Source organism: Mandrillus leucophaeus, unplaced genomic scaffold (genome assembly GCF_000951045.1).
Source record: "Mandrillus leucophaeus isolate KB7577 unplaced genomic scaffold, Mleu.le_1.0 Scaffold51, whole genome shotgun sequence".
Lineage (NCBI taxonomy): Eukaryota > Metazoa > Chordata > Mammalia > Primates > Cercopithecidae > Mandrillus > Mandrillus leucophaeus.
Window position 1 is genome coordinate 5693444 of NW_012105475.1, and position 24488 is coordinate 5717931.

Consider the following 24488-nt stretch of genomic DNA (forward strand, 5'->3'; position numbering starts at 1 on the left):
AAAAGCTAAAAAAAAAACAAAGCCCATCTAATCAGAGATGATTTTCACCTCTAATTTCTTAATACCTCTGTTGCAGGCACTTATAGGGCTGCAAAAATGAGTGGTACCCGTTGATATTGTGCTGTTATCCATATCTTCTTTAGCCAGTATTTCTTCATATGTGGGAAAGTAGTAGCCTCAGTTTTACTTTTTACTTTTTTTTTTTTTTTTTTTTAATTTAGAGTCTTGCTATGTTGCTCAGGCTGATCTCGAACTCCTGGGTTCAAGTGATCCTCCTTCTCAGCTTCCTGAGTAGCTGGGACTATAGGCTTGTGCCACCATGCCCAGTTTACTTTTTTATATTTCTGCCTTATTTTATCCTCATGTCAGGACCACAGATAGAGCATTGTTATCCACCAACATGAATCTGTCATGGCATAAAACAGTCAAGAAGTCTAAGTGAAACCTTGACTGGACCGTCTTTGGGCTTGTGTGGTAATGCCTCATGTGCAATGAATTCTCAACAAATGTTTTTTAAATTGAATTGGAATCTTCCATTTCTATAGTAGCACATTTTGTACCTTTAGGCAAAACTTGATTTTAATGTGTTGTTTTCGTATGTGTTTGCTTGTTTCTTGAGTAGCTGATGGATTTACAACTGAGTGACAGTAACTTTCGTCGACACATCCTGTTGCAGTATCTCATTTTATTCCAATATCTCAAGGGGCAGGTCAAATTCAAAAGGTAAGATAATATGGGTAGTAAATAATTTGTAAACAGTAGCCAAGAAAAAAAAGGACTTGCTTATGATTTTTCTTTTGTATTGTGTCCATTTCATGTTAAGGTTGTATCCCTAAAACACATGTATTGCAGCTGATATATTGAAGGCTTTTAGATATTAGGATTAAGGAAAAGATGTTAAATATATCTGTCAGTGTGAGTTTTTCCTGCCCCAAGTCCAGGGCTTACCAGGAGTTGTCGTCTTTATTGGCAGGTGGAGGTCTCTGCTCCAAACTTTCATCATTCCCTTCTCACCTCCCTCAGACCTCCTCCAAAGCGGATTTGTAGACTAAGCCAGTAATACATATCTCACAAGGTGTGGAGCTGTGTAGGACATTCAAGCTAAAAGATGCAAATAAAATATTTAAGCAAAAAGGAGTTCATTTCTTTGGGGTTTCACAAAACCTTATTAGGCTCTCTACTGTCTATCTAAATCCCTCCATCCATTTCCTCCTGTCCTGTCCATAACTGAAGGTGGAGCCCACTGCTACTTAACGGTATTTGTGTTAAGGACACTGAGCAATGCAGTATTAGTTGTATAATGACTTTACTACCTGCTGGGTTTGAATCCCAGGCTCATCATTTGCTGGCTGCAGTGCAGCTCTTTCAGACTTGTCATTTTAAGGTAGTAGCACATGGTAAACACTAAAAAAAAGTTATTTCTTATCCTTCTATCTATTTTTGCAGTTTGCTATAGCATTGTAGGAAGATCAGGGACTTTGGAGTGAGACGTAGGTTTGAATTAAAGCTTTATGGCCTTGGGCAAATCATTGAGCCACTGTAGTCTGTGTTTAATATGTACATGTACTTGTTCCAAGAATTCAGTAAATAATGTATGTAAAGTGTTCAGATCCTAGCCATCAATATTTATTGGATGTCTTTAAATCACCTAGTGCATTGTGAGAGTTCAGTTAGTGGAGGCTATTAACAATTTGGGTTTGCCTGTTGCCTTTTCTAGGGTTTGGGTGTTTTTATTCGTTGTGTTTTGAATGAACCTTAAAGGAATGTAGCATGCCATACTGAATGTGCATCATGTATACAAATATCTTAATATCAAATCAGAGGTTTTCATTTCACACTCAGCTTATTTTAGGAAACATTTATTGCTCTGTTCATAGTGAATCCGATTGATTAATTGAATGTTTTATTCCCTGTATATGTTTTTATGTCTTTAGTACCAACCCTCTTGAGGAAGAAGTGCAAGAATTTTCTCTTATAATCCTTTCATTTGTGACTATTCTTATCTTGGTAATTTTTGACACTATCCACAGTATAGTTACATGTTACATGCCTTGTGTTTTTTAAAGCTTAAAATTGGATATGCATTGCTGTAACTCAAGCATGCTTTCATTGCTTTGTTCCCTAGTTCAAACTATGTTTTAACTGATGAACAATCACTTTGGATTGAAGATACTACAAAATCAGTTTATCAAGTAAGTTCAACACGCAACAAACCCATGATTGAAAAAATGGAAATTTAGGATTTTCTTTGTTTCAGCCCCAAATAGGAAAATAAGGATAAAGTTAAGCTCAGGTACAAGACCACAAACACTCCTTGGTTCTCTGCCTACAAACCACTCCTATGATGCAGAAAGTTGTTGAAAGCTTAGTATATTCTTTCTAATCACAGCTACTATCTGAAAACCCCCCCGATGGAGAAAGATTTTCAAAGATGGTAGAGGTATGTGTTTTTTATGTTTACATCCTCTTCTTAGCACGAAACAGAATTTCAGAGGATTCCATTAACCAAAATGTAATCTCTGTTTTTCCCAGCATATATTAAACACTGAAGAAAACTGGAACTCATGGAAAAATGAAGGTTGCCCAAGTTTTGTGAAAGAAAGGTAAATACACACTCATCACGATGAGAAAAGCTTTTGAAAATATGCTCCGATACGACTATAGCATGTAAAGATACATGTATATATTTCATATAAAAAATGTAAGTCGAACTCTGTAAGAGTACAACCACTTTGATTTACCTCTGTATTTTTTTTACCTCATAAATTTCTTGTCATTAAATTCCTGGAAAAAACATCTATATTATTGAGAAGAATACTGTATATCTACTCCATGTGATTTGCCCTGTAATGTGGCATTTTTGTCTTATATCTGATAATTGTTCTATCATAATATGAAGTTTTCATCTTTTTTTTTTTTTTTGAGATGGAGTCTCTATCACTCAGGCTGGAATGCAGTGGCGCGATCTCAGCTCACTGTAGCCTCCGCCTCTTGGGTTCAAGCGATTCTCATGTGTCAGCCTCCCGAGTTGCTGGGATTGCAGGCACCTACCACCATGTCTGGCTAATTTTTGTATTTTTGTAGAGACAGGGTTTCACCATGTTGGCCAGGCTGGTCTCGAACTTCTGATATCAGGTGATCCACCTACCTCAGCCCATCAAAGTGCTGGGATTACAGGCATGAACCACCATGCCCAGCCAGTTTTCATCTTTCTTAAGAGGAAAACAATAAATTTTATTTTACATTAAACATTCTTCTATTTCTGCTATCCATTTGTAATTCAAAAAATAGTGTATGTTTTTTTTCACCACAGAACATCAGATACCAAACCTACGAGAATAATTCGGAAGAGAACAGCACCCGAGGACTTCCTAGGGAAAGGACCCAGCAAAAAAATTCTGATGGGAAAGTAGGTGAACTTGTCTTCATGTGGAATGTTCTTATTTTTATATTTTGAAGATGTTACTATAAGAACTCTCCATCCAAAATATAATATGAATTTGTGTTTGGTACACACATAGATAGCCAGAGCAAACCGCACTCTCTATACTGCCCATTATGTAGGTTCATGCACCAGATAAAACCTTCATTTTGTCTCCAGCTTCCAAAATCTGTGTCTCTCGGCTGTGCCGTTTTTTCCGTTTCAGACAGTAGGATTGTTTAGATTGATGAAGCTCACTTCTAGTTGTTGCAAGGTACCATAATCCTTGAGTTCTCTTACCTTCTACTTAACTAATCATTGCTTTAGATTGTGCTTGAATATTTTTAGAAAAAACTAAAGATTATTCAATTATCATTAGTCATAATTAATGATTATATGTTCATATAGAGAATAATTTTAGGTATTTTAAATACCAAAAATTATTGAGAAAAGTAAAACTCATACTATCAACATCCCCAAATCCACTATGTACATTGTATTGTTTTTCTGTTCAGTTTCAAAGCACATAAGGATGGTGTCCATAAAAAACGTATTTATTTCTGTGTCTGTTTTGTAGTGAGGAGTTAACAAGGCTTTGGAATCTTTGTCCTGATAATATGGAAGCCTGTAAATCAGAGACAAGGCAAGTTGAACATTTTTCAAATGAAGTGTTGCTTTTACCAAGTTGAGTAGAATGGAGCCTTTTCTCAGCTATGATCAGAGCTCAAACGAAATTTAAAAGTTTATTGTGGTTGACTCTTGGCACAGCAGAGTATAACTTCCCACCATAAAACTCCTCGAAGTGCTGATAAAATAATTTTAGAAATCACAAAAGGAATCAAAACTACAAACAGAAGAGTAAGCCTATGAACAGAATATCGTTCTAGGGCAGCAGTACTAATGATTCCCAGCTTTGGGAACCAGGGAACTTGGGTTTTGTGTTTTGTTTTTTTTTTGAGACGGAGTCTCACTCTGTCACCCAGGCTCGAGTGCAGTGGCGCGATCTCGGCTCACTTCAAGCTCCTCCTCCTGGGTTCACGCCATTCTTCTGCCTCAGCCTCCCGAGTAGCTGGGACTACAGGCTCCCGCCACCACGCCCGACTAATTTTTTGTATTTTTAGTAGAGATGGGGTTTCACCGTGTTATCCAGGATGGTCTCAATCTCCTGACCTTGTGATCTGCCTGCCTCAGCCTCCCAGAGTGCTTGGATTCCAGGCGTGAGCCACCGCACCCAGCCGAACTTGGGTTTTAATAGTCACAAAAGGACAGAAAGGCCTTAGGCCTGCATGAATTTGTGAGCGAGTTTCCCCTGTACAAAGCTGAAATTGTTGAAGCACTACGCATCTGTAAAAGAAGGGCAGGGCGGGGATATGCTCCCTGGCACAGGAAACAAGCTTATCGGTTTTTACCAACACATAGGTTACAGGAAAAAGTATTCCCTGAGAAATTGTCCCATAAGTCTGCTCTCTTGCAGTCTTACAGTTTAAATTTTTCCTACCAGCAATGTAAAGGAACCCTCAAGCTAAGACAGTGAACTAGAAAGTCCCATGCTGGCAATAAAAATCTTTCTGAAGGTCACCCCTTCAACCCAAACTAAACAAGATTCCCACAGATAAAAATCTAAAGATTATATTCACAAGGTTGTTAAAAAAAAATAAAACCCAAAGATAAGTTCACCATCCAAACTTACAAAACTTTCAGGGAAATAGTCCACCATGAGCAAGATTGGCAAACAGAACAAGCAACAGAAGTTGGCCACTTTAGATAATAAAACCATAAGATAAAGGCTGTAAAAAAAGTATATTTCAGAAAATTAAGACAAAATAAGAAGGAATTGAAAACACAGGAATATGGCACTATCAAAAAGGACTAGGCAGACTTGAAAAACAAGTAATACTTCTAGAAACGAAAAAATATAGTCACTGAACTTGCAAAATGGCCAGGTTTAATAGCAGTCTAGACATAGGTAAAGTAAGAATTAATGGGTTAATTAATGATTGAGAAATCACCCAGAAAGCAATACAGAAGGAGCAGAGTTAGAAACGATGACTTAATGATAGTTGAGGAAGTCCAGCAAACATCTAATGGCAGAAAGAAATAATAGCGAATGGGAAAGAGGCAATAATTGAGTTAATTATTAAGAATAGGCATTAATTCATAGGTTCAAGAAGTATAATACTTAAGGAGGATAAACCAAATAAATCCATATCTCTGTACATGATAATAAAGTCACCAGAGAGAAAAAACAACCTACAGAGGAGCACAGTTAAACTAACAGTTGACTTCAAGAATAACCAAAGAAATCAGAAGACAGTGGGATGAGTGTTTGAAAATGTCTTTCGCATTCTCTGTTATTTCTTCTGCCATTAGATGTTTGCTGGACCTCCTCAACTATCATTAACTCATTGTTTCCAACTCTTGCTCCTTCTGTATTGCTTTCTGGGTGATTTCTCAATCATTAATCCATTAATTCTTGCTTTTCCTATGTCTAGTCTGCTATTAAACCTGCCCATTTTGTAAATTCAATGAGTATATTTTCTCATTTCTAGAAGTATTACTTTTTCAACATTCAACTCAGAAATTCTGTAACAAGTTAAACAGTTGTGGTTAATTGAGTGATTGACTAAAACTATGAGAAACTATCAACAGTCCCTAGTGAAAAAGCTGTCTTAAGGAAACTGAACCCAGAAAGAAGTAAACTGCAGAAAGGATTACTGTGTAGACACTTTGGTAAACATGAAGAAATCTGAATAAATCTTATCAAGAATTCATTGTATAAAATAGTAATAATTATTATTTAGAGTTATTTTAAAAGGTAAACTTGCTAAAAGTGACAGGTAAGACAAGAAGGGGTGGTCAGAATTAAAGAATGTTATGGTTAAGTCAAACATGCTTGTAAAGTATGTGAAAGAAATGGAATATGTAATTTTTAAATAAATTGAGGGGTAAAAAAGGTAAATACAGAAAATTTAAGCAAGTAAATAGAAAGTAGGAGAGGAGGAAAAAAGCTCAGAAAACACAACACAAAGTACAAAACAGTATGGTTAAATTCAAATATAAATGGAAATGGACTTTCTGGCTCAAAGACAGAAATTGGTGTTATATTTTAAGGATCCATCGGCCAGGCGCGGTGGCTCACACCTGTAATCCCAGCACTTTGAGAGGCCTAGGCAGGCGGATCATGAGGTTAGGAGATCGAGACCATCCTGGCTAACACGGTGAAACCCCGTCTCTACTAAAAATACAAAAAAATAGCCGGGCGTGGTGGTGGGCGCCTGTAGTCCCAGCACCTTGGGAGGCTGAGGCAGAAGAATGGTGTGAACCCAGAAGGCGGAGTTTGCAGTGAGCCGAGATTGCGCCCACTGCACTCCAGCCTGGGCAACAGAATGAGACTCCGTCTCAAAAAAAAAAAAAAAAGATCCATCTAATCCATCTATATGTTTATAAGAAATATACCTTAAAAATAAAGATATGGAAGGGTTGAAACTGAAAGAACTTTTAAAAGATGTAAATTTTAAAAGGCATAGTTATATTCGGATCAGGCAGAAAAGACTTAAAAGCAGAAAGCATTATTAAAAATAAAGGCAATCATTGCATAAAGATAAAAGGAAAAAAATAGAAATACACACATTTTAAACTTTATTTTCTAAGAATGTGTTCTCAAAAATTTGACAAAATTAGAATGAGAAGTTGACCCAGGTCAGTTGTCACCATCCACCACCCAGAAAACCCACCATCTAGTAGGATTTTGACAGACCTTTCTCAGAATTTAATAAATTTTGGTGGAAAAAACTTAGTGTAATACATTTAGAATTTAACAAAATAATTAACAGGCTTGGTCTTACAGAAACCACAAGTTTTTGTAAATTACATGTGAATAACAAAAGCAAAAATACTTAAAACTGCTTTAAACACACTTCTAAATAATCCTTGAATCAAAGAATAAATCATAATGGAAATTAGAAAATGTAGGGCCAAATGACAATGAAAACACTACATGTTCAGACTTTGAGATCTAACGTAGTAGAACACAGAAGAGAAATGTACAGCCTTAAGTGTTTACACTTTCAAAAAGAATGAAATTAAAAACCAAGCTAAGTAAGAGTCTAACACTGAGAGTCATTCAGAAGAAAAGTAAACGTATAGAAGTAGAAAGTAAAAGAAGATTAGAAATCAGTAAAAATAGCCAACAAACAATGGAGAAGATCAACAAAATCAAAAGATTTTTTTTAAGACCAAGAAAAATAGATAAAATTCTAGCACAATTGATAAATAAAATTAGATTCCTACCAAATCTATGAGAGTAAATCAATCCAGTAGAAAAACGGACAAAGGAAGAGTCAGATTCAGAAGTAGAAACCTTAATAAACCTCTGAGAAGATGCTGAACTTCACTAGTAACTGGAAGTACAGTTAAAAACTACAGCGGGCAGTTTCACAGCTAAGAGATTCAGTAATTTAAAAATACCCAGATTCTATAAGAATTATGGATAAAAATAATTTGCCAGTGCTGCTGGTGGGAGTCTGATGGCACAACCACTCTTATCTGAATGTTAAAGATGTCTGTGCCCCGCTAGTAGGTGTGTTGATCAGAATAGTGTTTTTAAAAACTAAGTTTGAGGCTGGGCGCGGTGGCTCAAGCCTGTAATCCCAGCACTTTGGGAAGCCGAGACGGGTGGATCACGAGGTCAGGAGATCTATCCTGGCTAACACGGTGAAACCCCGTCTCTACTAAAAAATACAAAAAACTAGCCAGGCGAGGTGGCGGGCGCCTGTAGTCCCAGCTACTTGGAGGCTGAGGCAGGAGAATGGCGTGAACCTGGGAGGCGGAGCTTGCAGTGAGCTGAGATCCGGCCACTGCACTCCAGCCTGGGTGACAGAGCGAGACTCCGTCTCAAAAAAAAAAAAAGCAAAAAAAAAAAAAAACTAAGTTTGAGAATCATTGGTGGTTTGTAAAGTCAGTTTAGTAATTTAAACTAGCATTTTTTAAATGAAATAGGAAATGTACTTTTGTGAAACATTAGCTTTACTTATATCTATGGTACATATACTTGCATATATGTGTGTACTGGGTTGCAATGTAAAATGAGTTTCTTACTGTGGGTTGCAGTGGAAGTTTGAAGGCCCAGTGCCTAAAGAAATCTGTTCATCTACAAGGAGACAGGTGCAAGAATGTCCCTTTAACATTGTCAGAGCAAAGAGTGGGAAGACAACTTAAATATCTCTGGATAGGACATGGATAACTTGTGGCATGTTCATAAAATGGAATATAGTATCTATAGCATTAGGAAACGAATGGATATTGGGATAATTTTTTTTAGAGAGCCCATTTTCCTAGTTTTATTCTAGAAGATGTCTTCTGATCCTGAGATCTCATTTCTTTGCTTGTCCCTGTATAAAAATTTTATTTCTAAAAACAAATTCAAGAAAGATGCATTTTAAAAATCAACAATGCTACCATGGTAACAATTTAAATAAGAGCTAAAGGTTAAACCCTTGAAATCGTATTATGGTCTGATTATTAGCTTTGGTCTAATTCTGGTTTAAAGAAAAAATAATTCATGGATGGGGACGTCATGTAAAAGTTTCTTATTTGCTGGTAAAATTCAAATGCTATAAAATCCCCTGGCTGCCCTCTTTGAATAGCAACATATTCATATATTATGGTGTGTAATTAAAGTATACAATATATGTAGTAAATACTATATAATATTGTTTAGTATTAGACTATCCCCTCTTTATTGTCCTTTCTGAATTTAGTTTTGAGGATTTTAGTTCCTTAAAAGTCTGAGTTCCCAAGTAATCAAAACTGTAACTAAAAGTATGGGGCCATTAGAATCTTGTCTTGTCACTACTTTATGAGTATTTATTATTAAGAATATTTGTGATCCTCACTAGTTATTTTATACTGCTCAGGGAATACATGCCCACTTTGGAGGAATTCTTTGAAGAAGCCATTGAACAGGCAGACCCTGAAAATATGGTTGAAAATGAATATAAGTAAGTAATGTTTCTCATTAGCTCATTTTAATTTTATTCGATTTGTTTTTTCCTTAGGAATTATGTGTATACTAGAAAACTTATTAAGAGAGGCAGTGGATAGAGTAGTGCTTTTTCTCTTAGGGGAGTTCCTGTTAGGACACATCCTGATTTCAGGTATTCCTGTTAACTAAGCATGACTTGGAATCACCCTTGTTTCAAAATATAAGAAAAAAAAAAACTCCCCCGGCCCCCATTACTCTCCAACTATTAGTTCTTTTCTCTCTACCCTTCAAAGCACAGTATCTCACAGCAGCTCTTAACCTATCCTGTTCCCCTTAGATAATGTTTTCTTCTCTTGGTGTCCATGAGAAGCCAAATCCATGGTTCTTCTGTTTGCCCTTTGCCCTCGCTGCCCACTCCACCTCACATTCCATTTCAGCCTCCTCATCCTCTGCCTAACTCAAATGTTGGAGTAACATCAGGACTCAGTCTTAGCCTCTTTATCTAGAACCTTCTGGGTGACACCACAGTCTCATGGCTTTCAATAGGAATTGAAGAGTAGTGGTTTAAAGGCAAGAGGCCTCTTGTCAGAATGCATAGGTTCTAGTCCCCTCTACCACTTATTTATTAGATGACTAAGGCTAATTTAATAATTGAATCGCCATCCTCCCTTTCCTCATCTGTTAAATAGTAACAGTACCCATTTCACAGGGTTATTCTGAGGATTAAATAAGACAGTTCACTTTCAACCATACAGGGCAGGTAGTTAGCACTCAATATTCGTTACTAGTGTGACCCTGTGCCCAGAGTTGTTAATTACTGTGACCTCTGTGACCTCTTCACTGTTTTCTCTAGCAGTGGTCAGTGCTCCATGTATCAGCCAGTGATCTTTAAAATAACTGTCCAAGTCTGATCTGCTTAAAATCTTCCAGTGAGTGCCTGTTCCAAAGTCCCTCCCAGGGTCTAAAAACCTCCTTGGTCTGGCTTATACTGTCCTGTGTAGCTATGCCTTCCCTCTGCTCTAACCACAGCAGGCCTGGTGCTCTTCACTTCAAACGTCTTTCCCTTTCCCGTCAGGACCTTCACACTTTACTGTCTCACTTGCTTGAACCACTTTTCCCCCAAGGTTCCCATGGCTTTAAGTCCCCCTGGAAGCTCTTCCCCTCCCTGGTCTCCTCTTTTGCATTCTCGTGGTTTTTATTTCATGGCACTTACCACTATCCAAATGAGAAGGTGGCACTCACCACCTTCTCATTTCTCGTTTTCCTCATCCTTATGAAATTATCTTATACCTTGTGTGTTTATCACTAGCGATGCCTGCCAACACATTCTGCATTACTGTGCCTCAGGTACTCTCCACAGCTACTGAGTGCCTGGCTCAAGTGTTTGTCAATTGAAAGACTATTTATCACTGTTACATAAGACTAGGTGGACTCATTCCTAAAGTGATAGTTCAAATTATTATCTTGAAAGAGGGTTTTGTGGAGAATAAGAAAAATGATATATATAATTGACAGTGAATTTTGAACATGCCTAAAATAATCAAATCGTTTAAACAGAGATATGTCAGAAAGAAGGCTCTTAAGTGTTCAGGCAAAGCCTCACAGCAGGTGTTGACTTGGGAAGAGTCCTCAATGTCTAGGGGTAGTTTTTGTTAAGTCTTCAGTGGTACCTGCACATCCTAAAGGTAACACACGCTCATTTATAAGAGATGACCAAATAAACCAAATTGCTATTCTTAGGGGAGGGAGAGACTTCCAATCCAAAACTCTTAAATGGAATAAATTGGTGGTTTGGTTTCTTCTGCAGCATTGTGTATTTCTGGAGCATTATCTTGAGAATTTCTCTGCAGTTTCTGTTTCTCACCTGATTGTATACCACCTTGATCATTGTTACATACTTCATTAGGGAACAGTTCATGGATTCCGAATAGCCAGATGGATGATTCCTGTTGTATACATACTGCATCTAGCCAGTACTGCACACACTTGTTGACTTGTTAAAATTAAACAAAATGTACGAACTTTGAAAATGTGTTTGCTGCATATGAGCCTGCCTCTTCAGACATTGTTGGTTCCTGTTATTAGTTATGTGTGTATCTGTTGATTTGTTATCATCAGTGGACAACATCCCGAAAAGTTCTTTAGGAATAAGATTCGAATGAAAAGAATGGTACTTTGAGCTATTTACCTTAAATATAGAATTGCACATGGCAGAACTAAGCAGAAGGGAATACAGAAATACAAAACTATAAATTACAAGCCTGACATCTCTTTTTATAGGGCTGTGAACAATTCAAATTATGGTTGGAGAGCCCTGAGACTATTAGCACGGAGAAGCCCTCACTTCTTCCAGCCAACCAACCAGCAGTTTAAAAGTTTACCAGAATATCTTGAAAACATGGTAATAAAGCTAGCCAAGGAATTACCGGTAAGTACCATAGATCAACTTTTCATGCCCTTTAGTTGACATCATCTTTAAAACTGCTATCACTATGTGAGCAAAAAACTGACTTAATCATGTGAAAAACCAGTGGTCCACAAGCTCCCATGTTTTAGAATGAGGGAAAAACACACTGGAATATACATTTACAGGAAATACATGAGTTGATAAAGAAGTAACTGATAATTTTCTGTACAGCATGTAATTTAACTGAGGTTCAACAGGGCTGGGCGCGGTGGTTCACGCCTGTAATCCCGGCACTTTGGGAGGCCTAGGCAGGCAGATCATGAGGTCAGGAGATTGAGACCATCCTGGCCAACATGGTGAAACCCCGTCTCTACTAAAATATAAAAAATTAGCCAGGCGTGGTGGCAGGTGCCTGTAGTCCCAGCTGCTGAAGAGGCTGAGGCAAGGGAATTGCTTGAACCCAGGAGGCAGAGGTTGCAGTGAGCCAAGATTGTGCCACTGCCCTCCAGCCTGGTGACAGAGCAAGACTCCATCTCAAAAAAGTATATAAAATTCATGGTACTTTAGGTAAACTGTTATGCACCTATACACACAGACAGGAATTTTTTCCTGTTTGCCAATGCAGTATATTGTCTTTTATCAAAGGTAAAAGATAAGAATCAGAAACTTTTAAGGACACTGTTGCTACTGGCTTCCTTGAGGCCGTCTTTACTAAACCCTGGGTATTTGCAAATCCTGGAACTGTGCTTTTCACGGCCTTCCTGCTTCCCAGATTGGGGGTGGGGAGTCTTTCCAACTCTGGGGTCTTACCAAGTTCACTCCTTCTGCATGGGAAGACAGTCCCAGTTAGGATCCTTACCTGACACTGTCTAACGCTCTCAGGGGTGAGGTTCTGGCACCCTGTACTTGGAATCTCACAATCATCATCTAAACAAAGTACTTGTTACCGTACTTCAGAGGCTGGCATTCTTTCAAACATTCTTCTTTCTCATTTTTAGCCTCCTTCTGAAGAAATAAAAACAGGTGAGGATGAAGATGAGGAAGATAATGATGCTTTACTGAAGGAAAATGAAAGTAAGAATTTAATTTTCTTGGTTATTTAACAAAATTGAAGAAGATTGGGGTTCTTTGTTGATAGGTACATTATTTAATCGGCTTCTCAACTTCTCCCATTTTATCTCAACTGTTTCTGACTTACAGTGAGGAATTTAAAACATTGCTTAATAATAACTAAAAATACTACATTTTATGCAATAAAATTGGGGAGTAATGATACTTTAAAAGGGAAGGAAAATACATTTGAAGGTGACCCATACCTTTGTTAATTATTGGTTATTGGAAGGGGAACAGTTCATTTCAGGGAAAGCCTACATAATTTTAACAGAGGTAACAACTTTAGCTTTGATTATTGACCATGCTTATTAAGAGTGGTATTCAGCTTATGGAGAATATAAAAAATAATTGTTTGCTTTTAAAATAAAGTCTACTAAAGGTGGTTAATAAAACTCATTGGCCCCATAGCTTTCCATTTCTGTTGTATACTTAGAATTGCACATAATTTATATTCTCTTCGTTTTCTAGGTCCTGATGTTCGGCGAGACAAACCTGTAACAGGAGAACAAATAGAGGTATTTGCCAACAAGCTGGGTGAACAATGGAAGATTCTGGCTCCCTACTTGGAAATGAAAGACTCAGAAATTAGGCAGATTGAGTGTGACAGTGAAGACATGAAGATGAGAGCTAAGCAGCTCCTGGTTGCCTGGCAAGATCAAGAGGGAGTTCATGCAACACCTGAGAATCTGATTAATGCACTGAATAAGTCTGGATTAAGTGACCTTGCAGAAAGTCTAACTAATGACAATGAGACAAATAGTTAGCTTCTTTTTTTTCTTTTTATTAAAACTGTGATAGATTTTGTTACCAAGCAGCATTTGATAAGAGGTCCACTGGTTTTGGTAAACAATAAACATTTTTATAACAATTGTTGTACAGTCGGCTGGTGCTCTAAGAACAATAGAACACATATTGGCTCAAACCAGAGTTTGGGGAGGTTGGGAGGAGGGTGGGTTGAGATAATGACCTAAACGAAGTGACCCTCACAGAATCTATTTTTGTTAAGTAGATGTATTTATAATGAAGTTAAATAAGCATTATTTAGGGATATGTTGTTTCCTATACCAAATTAGTTTCCTGTATGCTGTTAGTAGTTACAAAATTTAGCTATCCTGGAATCCCAGAATAACACTTTCTGAAACCGTATGACTGCTCTGTTCTTATTCGTGCTTTCAAGCAGAGGATCAACAAATGATGGTTTGTTCTGCCTGCCACGAGTCTTGATCGTTAAAATTGTACTGGCACCCAGCTGTGCTCACTCCTAACTGTCCATGGCTCCAGCTACACTATAACAGCAAAGGTAAGGAGCTGCAACACTTCATAGCCTGCAAAGCCTGAAATAATTTACTATCTATCTGTCTTGTCCATTACAGAAAATGTTTGCCAACTTTAAAAGAAATGAAGTCTGAAACCTCACTTTTCCTTCTAGCCTTACAAAAATTGCCTGACCTCTCAAGACTTTTAATCACTTCAGGGATTCTTGTGACATTCAAATGAGATGTATGTGAAAGCACCCTATACACAGCAAAGCACTAAGTAGTAGTAGCAGAAGACAGTACCACCGCCTTTTCCTGTTCCCATTTCCCTTTAGGGCTCTAAGATGAGGTCATCATTGTTTTTAATCCTGAAGAAGGGCTACTGAGTGCAGATTATTCTGTAAATGCGCTTACTTGGGCCTAATTTCTAGCTAGTGAAGCAGTGATCTAGCACAGCTCTAATGCTGAGATGGCCTTGGTGTGAGTGGCACAGCATATAAGGCACATTCAGGAATCAAGACTTTTTTTTTTTTTTTGCTGCCTATTCTCCCTTCTCAAAGACCTTACAGGCAAGGCTGAATTCTAAAATAGCCTTATTAGTTTAAAACGACACTGGTATAACTCCCATTTCTACTTGAAAAAATTCTTTGGAATAATGCTTTTGTAGATCAAATAAAATGAAATCAAACTTTTTATAATAAGGAATTACAATTTTTAAAATTCTAATATATTCCATACAAGGCTTATATACTTTGCTCTAAACCTAGCTCACCTGGTCTAGTAGCTACAGCATCTAGTAGCTACAGTCAGAAAATCTAAATTCTAATTGTTAAATTCATGTCCTCAATAAAATTGTTCTGACTGAATGAGATAATGAATAAAAAAGACTGCAAAGTTACAAGCATCATACAAATATACATGAATCATTATAATTCTTATGGTCTCCTCCTCCCCATTGTATTCTTAATCCCCTCCACGAAGTAGAAAGTATTGATTGCCAAGTTAAAGTTTAGGTGAGGAAGCTATTTACAAATAAGTTTCCCTGCAATGCTTATTTTATCCCCCCTAGTGTTCACAGATTACATCACATCAGATTTGAAAGTAAAATGGCTGTTTTCTATTTTTAATAGTTATCATCAGTGTTGTGCTCTGCAGAGCATTCAAACAACATACACAAAGAAAGATATGAGATGTTATGATAATCCCCAAACTTTATTACAAATAACTCAAAATTAGAGCCAAACTGGCTGGTATTCTATGCTTTATCCTTTCCCTAGCAATCAGCCAAGGGTCCTGGAACAAAGATGAGTAACTAATGTATTAAAATGTAAGAAGCCTATCATATTGAAATACCTCATATGCTTGGTATTTTCTACTATCACCTTAAAATCACTAAAATTCTGAAATAGACATTAAGATTTGGGGATTTTTTTTTTTTTTTTTTTTTTGAGAGAGTCTCTCTGTCACCCAGGCTACAGTGCAGTGGTGTGATCTCAGCTCACTGCAACTTCTGCCTTCCGGGTTCAAGCAATTCTCCGACCTCAGCCTCCCAAGTAGCTGGGATTACAGGTGTGCACCACCACGCCCGGCTAATTTTTGTATTATTAGTAGAGACAGGGTTTCACCATGTGGCCAGGCTGGTCTCAATCTCAGCCTCGAGTGATCCACCTGCCTTGGCCTCCCAAAGTGCTGGGATTAGAGGCGTGAGCCACCACGCCCAGCCAAAGTTTGGGGAATTAGGAAATACAAACACCAACTGAGCCAAGGAACAAATCTGACTGATAACATCACTGCATTTGGCATCCAAAGAAATCCATTACTTTTACAACTTTGTATTATTTCTTTGTAAAATACAGGCAGGCAAAGAAGATAACAAATATTTTCAAATGGATGCTTGACAGCACAGTGTTAATAACCATCTTCAGAAACTGTACAGCATTAAACATATCTGAATCTTCAGCCAAGCTCCAACACTCAGAAGACAAAAGACTTGAGGTCAAAAGCTATTAATCCCCCCTTTTTTATTTATTATTATTAAATGTCCTCATTTTCTAAAAGTAAGCAACCAGAGCTTGTCAACATTTTCTTAAGATGGATTATTACAAAGCCATTCCAAAGTTAAATGTACAATCCACAGTACATCAGAGAGAGACACAATAATAAATGTATAACCAAATGTACTATTACTGATCACAATTTATTTTAAAGTCATGAAAAGCCTGCAACAGGCTGGACAAATACTTGATTGTGCCCATGTTTCCATGGGATGGACAGCAGCACTGAGTTACACAATGAGAGCAAAACTTCCTTTTCCACCTTCCTGGAAAAATGTTTGTTAGATAAGGCAAAGGATGGGTGGCTATAGAATGGTGGTTCGAACCATGCAAGAACAACAAATAATAGGTAATAGGTGTGCAATAAACATCTGATTGCTGAATCTTGGGTGAAAAAGGCAGCAAGAAAAATGACCACAGAAAGAAATGGTTGAAAGGCATTTCAACTCAGAATTTTTAAAAATAATGCAAGAAATAATAAGCTTTTAAAAAATGTCTTTCTGCCACCCTTATATAGGGCAGCACAATCCAAAGATAATTTTCTCTTTTCTGTAATTTTTTAGGTTGATGCACAGAGTGGTCTGCTTCTGTCCTCTTTTGTTTCAAACGAGGGGAAACAGATAAAACCACCTATGTGTCTTCCTCTAAAGCTCTGGATTATAGAAATGATCAACAAATAACATTTATTTTCACACCTAAGCATAAATAGCTAAAATGAAGACTACTATTCACTTTCCTCTTCCATTATTTCAACTCTGCGAGGCCCATAGAGTAGAACGTAAGCAATATGCCAGTCTCCACCACCAGAAAGCCGTAAGATATCTTCTGGTGTTACGATGCTGACTTTGTCATCATCAAACTTAATCCATTCATCTAAATAACAGGGAGAAGATGAATTAATGTTATGCAGGATTCTTCTCTGAGTTCCACTGCAAAAAAGGTATAGCGTCATCGGAGGCACAGCAGTGCTCCACTGGCCACACCAACAGTCCTCCAAATGCGGCCCAGTGACCACACAGGCTTAAGGGCACTGCAGGGGTTCCACCAGGTTACAACTACTTCAATGACACCACTACAGCACTGCTTGCCTTTTCCACCTGCATTCTCTCAAGTGTGCTCTGGAATTTTCCAGAGGCTACATAATGTATGATAATGCAACAGACTGAATGCAAACACTAACAGGAGAACCCAGCTGCCTCCTATTTAAGCCAGACAACAGAAAGACATAAAAATGTAAATCAGTACCATTTCTCACTCACTTTGTTTTTACATTAATACGTAATGGGCTTATTACTATCATTTTTAAAACTAATTTTTTTAATTTCTCACTTTTAATTTTTAACACAGTAAATATTAAGAGGCAAACCTCATAAACCAAAGCTCTTTGGGGCTTCAAGAATGTGAAGTGGTTCTGAGACCCAAAGTTTGAAAACCACTGCTATAAAATAAATGAACTGTTAAAATAATACTGAACAGTTGAAAAAAGAATACTCATTACCTTGTTTCCTTTTCACCCATGATACATAATGACCTGAAGAACTAGACCTTCCCTGGTGTGTTAGTACTGCTTGTAAGTCATAGTATCCACAATTATTGGAGCCAATATCTAAAAAAAAGATGTAAATCCATTAATATTAGACAATGAATAGATATGTGCCTCCTCAAGTAACAATCAATAACTCTAAAGTTCACATTAGGAAAGTATTATATTATCAGAATCCAATAAGATACTACTGTCCAAATCCCAGCACTTTAGGAGGCCAAGGCGGGCAGATCACAAGGTCAGGAGATCGAGACCATCCTGGCTAACACGGTAAAACTCCGTCTCTACTAAAAATACAAAAAATTAGCCGGGCTTGGTGGCGGGCGCCTGTAGTCCCAGCTACTCGGGAGGCTGAGACAGGAGAATGGCATGAACCCGGGAGGCGGAGCTTACAGTGAGCCGAGATCACTAGATTCCACTCCAGCCTGGGCAACAGAGTGAGACTCCATCTCAAAAAAAAAAAAAAACCAAAAAGATACTATTGTGCAATCATAGTTAGGGCTTCATAATTGATGTTTTAAGAAGTAACTTACTCATAAAACTGTATGCCAACAAGAGTAAATTTACTATATGTCATACTAAGGTAAATTGTTCAAGAAACCTGACATTTTGTTTGAAAAGGACATCAGAATAAGTAAATATGGGGTAAGACATAAATTTTACCTTAAAAAGACACACAGACAATAACTCAAAATGAAAATGTTACTTACCATCAGCAAAAGAAAAGGGTTCATACTTAACTTCTTTCTGGGGACTACTCTTTTTGTCACTCTGAGGAGAAAAAAATGTTTAAATGATGATTTTGGAAATAAAATTTGAATTCTCTGTAAGTGTTCAATTTCATAAATATTTACTGTCTACAGTGCAGAGACAAAATAGTCTACCTTTCAAATTACTAAAACGATATAACTACAGTTAAAACTGTAAACCCAGCAGTCCTACACTTTAACAATATAAAATCTTGTTACAGTACAGTAGCAGACACCCTGAACATGATGACCAATTTTAAACCACTAAAGTGAGAGCATACCAGTGAATACACAGTACAGTTCAACAGTGCTCTAGGGCAGAAAAGGAAAACCCAATTTCCCAATGTTACCAAAATCCTATCAAACCACAGCGGTGGGGGGAAAAAACTGCCTCTGTAACAAGAGAAGTTAAATTCCTGTAGTTTGCATTAAACCACCCGAGCCCTGCCCACTCGCCACGCCAGCACAAATAAACTGAAATATTTTTCAGCAAAGCCTTACCTATATTAAAGAGGCATGATTTAAATTAGACAAGGACTCTTAGTAGGAACTCACTGCTTCAAGTCATTTTAGCATGGAACATGAGAAAAATTTATCTAGGTATACAGCACAAAGTTCTTTAAAACTATAATGGTAATGAAGACAATGCCAGTAGCTTACAGGTAGCTGTGATGGCAAGAAGTCAAAGGATTCCACAACAAAAAATGGCAACTAGGTTAATCACATGTTTTTTATATAGAGAATGAAAACACCTACAGCAACCACTGAAAAAACTATACAAAGCAGCACATTTAAAAACATTGTACAGGATACTAAAACACAGTTCAACTAACCCACAAGAAGACAAAAAAAAAAAAAAGCAAAACATCAAAAAAGCAGAATTAAACCCTAACGTCAATGATTGCACTAAATGTAAATAGTCTATACCTAAATCACATTTAAATTTAATATAATTTAGGCCAGGTACAGTGGCTCACGCCGAGGCGGGCAGATCACTTGAGGTCAGGAGCTCAAGACCAGCCTGGCCAACATGATGAAACCCTGTGTCTAATAAAAATACAAAGATTAGCCAGGCATGGTGGCAGTCGCCTGTAATCTCAGCTACTCGGGCGGCTGAGGCACAAGAATTGCTTGAACCCAGGAGGCAGAGGTTGCAGTGAGCCGAGATCATACCTATGCACTCCAGCCTGGGCAACAGAGCAAGACTGTCTCAAATAAATAAATACATGTGATAGAATTTAAATCAAGTAAGTGTGCCCTCTCTCCACAATGGCATCAAACTAGAATCAACAGAAACATAACAGGAAAATTACTTAGGCCCTTCTAAATAATCCATGGTCAAAGAGCAAGTCTCGAGAAATTTTTAAAAATACAAAGAACAGAATGAAAATAATATATATCAAAATTCATAGGATATAGTGAAACCACTGCTGAAAGGGAAATTTATATCACAAGGCAAGCAGAATAAAGGAAATAAGAGCAGAAATCAATACAATTAAAAACAGAAAATAGAGAAAAATCCATGAAACAAAGCCAATTCTTTGACGAGATCAATAAAATAATCCTCAAGCAAGGGGGACAAACACAAATTACAAATATCAGCAATGAAATGGGATGGATCTCACTCACTAAACATCCTACAGACATCAAAAGGGTAATAAATACTAGAAACAACTCTACATACAAATTTGATAAGCTTATGAAATGGATCAATTCTGGGAAAACAAATTACAGAAATAAATACAATATGAAATAGATCATTTGAACAGCCCTGTATCTATGAAGGAAATTAAATTTGAAATGTAAAAACTCCTGAAAATATGCTTGCCTATGTTTAGGCAATAGAAAAAAATAAAAATAAAAATAAAATAAACAAATAAAAGCTCCTGAAAGTAAAATATCTAAGCATAGATTGTTCCACCAATTCTATGAAATGATCACCAATTCTATCAAATGTTTAAAAAAAATTAACACCAAATCTACATACTCTCTTCAAAACACTAACGGATAAAAACAGCTAATAAATTCAGCAAAGTCAAGGATTTAAGATCTATATACAAAAATTCATTTTATTTCTATACGCTAGCTTTACTAGCCACTCTAGACAATGAAATTAAGAAAGGAATGCCATTTACAAAAGCATCAAAAAGAATAAACTATTTAGGAATAAAATTAACCAAAAAAGTCCAAGGCTTGTACACTGAAAACTAAAAAACATTATGAAAAAAAATTAAAGACCTAAATGAATAGAAAGACACATGAAGTTTACGGATTGTAAGACTTAATACTTTTTATTTTTTGAGACAGAGTCTTACTCGGTCACCCAGACTGGAGTGCAGTGGCGCCATTTTGGCTCACTACGACCTCCGTTTCCCATGCTCAAGTGATCCTCCCACCTTAGCCTTCTGAACAGCTGGGACTACAGGCACACGCCACCAAGCCTGGCTAATTTTTGTATTTTTTGTAGAGACAGGGTTCCGCCATGTTGCCCAGGCTGGTCTCAAACTCCTGGGCTCAAGGAATCTGCCCACCTTGGCCTCCTAAAGTATCTTAATACTATTAAGATGGTAATACTTTTTAATTGATCCACAGATTCAATGTAATCCCCATCAATCTTTTTTTAAGAAATGGACAAGCTGATCCTAAAATATACATGGAAATGCAAGGGACTCAGAATAGCTAAAATAACTTTCAAAAAGAAGAACAAAAGTGAAGGTTGATACTTCACAATTTCAAGCCTTATTAGAAGACTACAGTAATCAAGACAGTCTGGTATGAGCATTAGAACAGACATATAGACCAATGGAATAAAATTAATAGTCTAGAAATACAGTCATACATACAGATGGTCAAATTAATCTCTACGAAGGTTTCAAGACCATCTGATAGGCAAACAACAGTCTTCTTAAAAAATGGTGCTGAGACAACCAGATATTCACATGCGAAAGAATAAATCTGAACCCACACCTCACACTATATAAAAAGTTAACCCTCAATGGATCAAAGACCTACATGGAAGAACTAAAACCACAGAACTCTGAGAAAAAAACACACATATAAATCTCTGAGGCCTTGAACTAGGAAACTTTTTTTTTTTTGAGATGGAGTCTCGCTTTGTCACCCAGATTGGAGTGCAGTGGCGTGATCTCAGCTCACAACCTCTGCCTCCCAGGTTCAAGCGATTCTCCTGCCTCAGCCTCCCAAGTAGCTGGGATTATAGGTCCGCACCACCACACCCGGCTAATTTTTTGTATTTTTAGTAGAGACAGGGTTTCACCATGTTTGCAAGGCTGGTCTCAAACCCCTGACCTCAAGTGATCTGCCTGCCTTGGCCTCTCAAAGTGCTGGGATTACAGGTGAGAGCCACCGCGCCGAGCCCGGCAATGCTTTCTCAGATATGACACCAATAGCACAGGCAACCAAATAAAAAAATAGACTGGATTTCATAAAAATTTACATAACCTTTCCTCTGCAAAAGACCCTACGTTAAGAGGATGAAAACATAAGCTACAGGCTAGGAGAAAATATTCACAAACCACATATCCAACAAAGGTCTAGAATATGGAGAACTCTCAAAATTCAAGAGTAAAAAAAAACAAACAGTCCAATTAGAAAATAGGGAAAAGACAAGAAGCAGCATTTCACAAAAGAGGATATATATACAGATAGCAAACACATGAAGACATGCTCAACTTCATCAGTCACTAGGGAAGTGCAAAGGAAAACACAGTATTACTATAAACCTATCCAATGGCTGAAATGAAAAACAGTGACACCACCAAATGCTGGTGAGAATGCAGAGAAAGTGAATCGGTCACACCTTGCTGGTGGAAATGTGAAATGGTACAGCCACTCTAGAAAATATTTGGCAGTTTCTTGAAAAACTAAACATGCAACTACCACGCAATCTAACAATTGCATTCCTAGGCATTCATTCCAGAGAAATGGAACTTACGTTTACATTAAAACCTGTACACAAATGTTTACAGCAGGTTTATTCATCACAGACAAAAACTAGAAACAATCCAGGTGTTCTTCAGCAGGTGAATGGTGAAGCCGATTGTGGTAAACTCAAACCAGGGAATACTGATCAGCAATGAAATGGAAGGAGCGACCAATATGCATAACACCCTGGAAGAATCTCCAGAGAATTATGCTGAGTGAGAAAGGTTATATTAAAGAGTGGAAGAGTTTTTACTTCGTTTGTGTTTTTTTTTAGAAACAGGGTCTTGCTTTGTTATGCAGGTTGGAGTACTGTGGCACAATCATGGTTCATTACAGCATTTAACTCTTGGCCTAAAGCAATCCTCTCATCTCAGCCTCCCAAGTAGCTGGAACTACCTGTGTATGCCACCACATCCAGCTGATTTTTTTAAATTTTCATATTTTGTAGAGACAGGGTTTCACTATGTTGCCCAGGACAGTCTCGAACTCCTGGCCTAAAGTGATCCTCCTGCCTCAGATTCTCAAAGTCCTGGGATTACTAGCGCTAGCCACCATGCCTGGCCAACTTTCTTGAAATGACAAAATTATAGAAATGAACAGGTTGGTAGTTGTCAGGAATTAAGGGTAGGGCAGAAGAAAAGTGGCCCTGTGGCAATTACGCAAGATCTTTGTGGTGATGGAAATGTACTGTATTTTGATTGTATCAAGGTCAACACTAGGTAAGGTTTTATGCGAAGTACTTTGAGGAGATAAGTATAAACGGAATATGAGCTACAGATTATGGGGGGAAAGAAAATACTAAGCTTATTCTACCACAAAGGACTCATTTACTCTAAGTAGAGTTCCTGTTTCTCATGCTAAAATACACCTAAAGGCCACTCTGGGAGGCCTAGGCAGGCAGATCACCTGAGCTCAGGAGTTCAAGACCAGTCTGAGCAACATGGCAAAACCCTGTCTCTATCAAAAATACAAAAAATTAGCTGGGCATGGTGGTGCATGCCTTGGTCCCAGTTACTTGGGAGGGTGAGGTGGGAGGATCATTTGAGCCTGGGAGGTTGAGACTGCAGTGAACCTGGGTGACAAAAGGAGACACTGTCTCAAAAATAGAAAAAAAAAGGAAAATAAAACAAAACACATGCAAAACTTTAAAGACCTGCACCGATATGTGGAGGATGTGTATACCTGCTAATTGTAATACAGATTCATCCATTTTTATTAATACTATACAAAGTATAGTTCTGAAGGAAAAATGAAGCAGGAAAAAAAAGAGAGTAATTGCTGAGCACTGATGGGAGATTAAGATACTAAGATTAGAAAGTCAGCAGTAAGAACCTACTGTATTTGGCTGCTGATTCACTTTTTTATCTTCTAGATCCTTGAATTTGGATCGAAAAGACACCATTTTCTCCTGAAGTTCTGGTGTACACAGTTCATACATATCCAACATAAGAGGAAATTTAACATCCTATATACAAACAAAAAACATGTGTAAACACATTTATAAAGATACTTAACGTATCACACATCTGAAGTAATGCTTTCATAATTCAAATACAGTTGAAAATAAAAATCTGTGAAAATCACTTGGAAATCTGCAGTTGAAAACCTCTTAAGAATGCCTATTTTCAAGAATGATCTGGTTCTAACTTTTTTAAGGTGAGAAATTTTCAAAACATGTTTTTCCATTAAATACTCTAACCCACAAAACTAACCACAGAGGAAGTACCAAAATTTACCTGAAAGAAGAAACATCTCAGAAATATTAGACAAGCTGCTGTGAAAATAATGGATCTCCCAAACTGGAATAAACTTATTTTTTTTTTTTTTAGTTTGAAATACAACTTTACATAGAAATAATAGTGATATAGTTCAATAGCTTATAGTAGTATATATTTAAAGTATACAACACTAGATACTTAAAGTACATTTAACCTTCTCTTCTCATACAATGCTAAGTATATTGGAAAATATACTAAGAATTTAAGCTCAAAAGGCTAAAATGATAGGCCCCTCCTGG

General features: G+C 37.3%; 2 protein-coding genes across 2 annotated transcripts in view; one reads left to right on the forward strand and one right to left on the reverse strand.

Annotated features, from left to right (window-relative positions):
• Positions 1 to 13792, forward strand: part of THOC1 (THO complex 1) — a 51605-nt gene extending 37813 nt beyond the window's left edge. Inside the window, exons 12-21 of the mRNA XM_011996343.1 lie at positions 623 to 723; positions 2126 to 2192; positions 2390 to 2440; positions 2533 to 2603; positions 3314 to 3409; positions 3999 to 4064; positions 9337 to 9420; positions 11685 to 11832; positions 12810 to 12885; positions 13393 to 13792. Coding sequence (XP_011851733.1) covers positions 623 to 723; positions 2126 to 2192; positions 2390 to 2440; positions 2533 to 2603; positions 3314 to 3409; positions 3999 to 4064; positions 9337 to 9420; positions 11685 to 11832; positions 12810 to 12885; positions 13393 to 13688 — 1056 coding nt within the window. The 3' untranslated portion in view covers positions 13689 to 13792. The remainder of the gene's footprint in view (positions 1 to 622; positions 724 to 2125; positions 2193 to 2389; positions 2441 to 2532; positions 2604 to 3313; positions 3410 to 3998; positions 4065 to 9336; positions 9421 to 11684; positions 11833 to 12809; positions 12886 to 13392) is intronic.
• Positions 13793 to 15373: 1581 nt separating this feature from the next.
• Positions 15374 to 24488, reverse strand: part of USP14 (ubiquitin specific peptidase 14 (tRNA-guanine transglycosylase)) — a 53464-nt gene continuing 44349 nt past the window's right edge. The window contains exons 14-17 of the mRNA XM_011996344.1: positions 23808 to 23936; positions 18488 to 18548; positions 17733 to 17840; positions 15374 to 17107 (exon numbers count right to left, since the gene is read on the reverse strand). Coding sequence (XP_011851734.1) covers positions 16959 to 17107; positions 17733 to 17840; positions 18488 to 18548; positions 23808 to 23936 — 447 coding nt within the window. The 3' untranslated portion in view covers positions 15374 to 16958. The remainder of the gene's footprint in view (positions 17108 to 17732; positions 17841 to 18487; positions 18549 to 23807; positions 23937 to 24488) is intronic.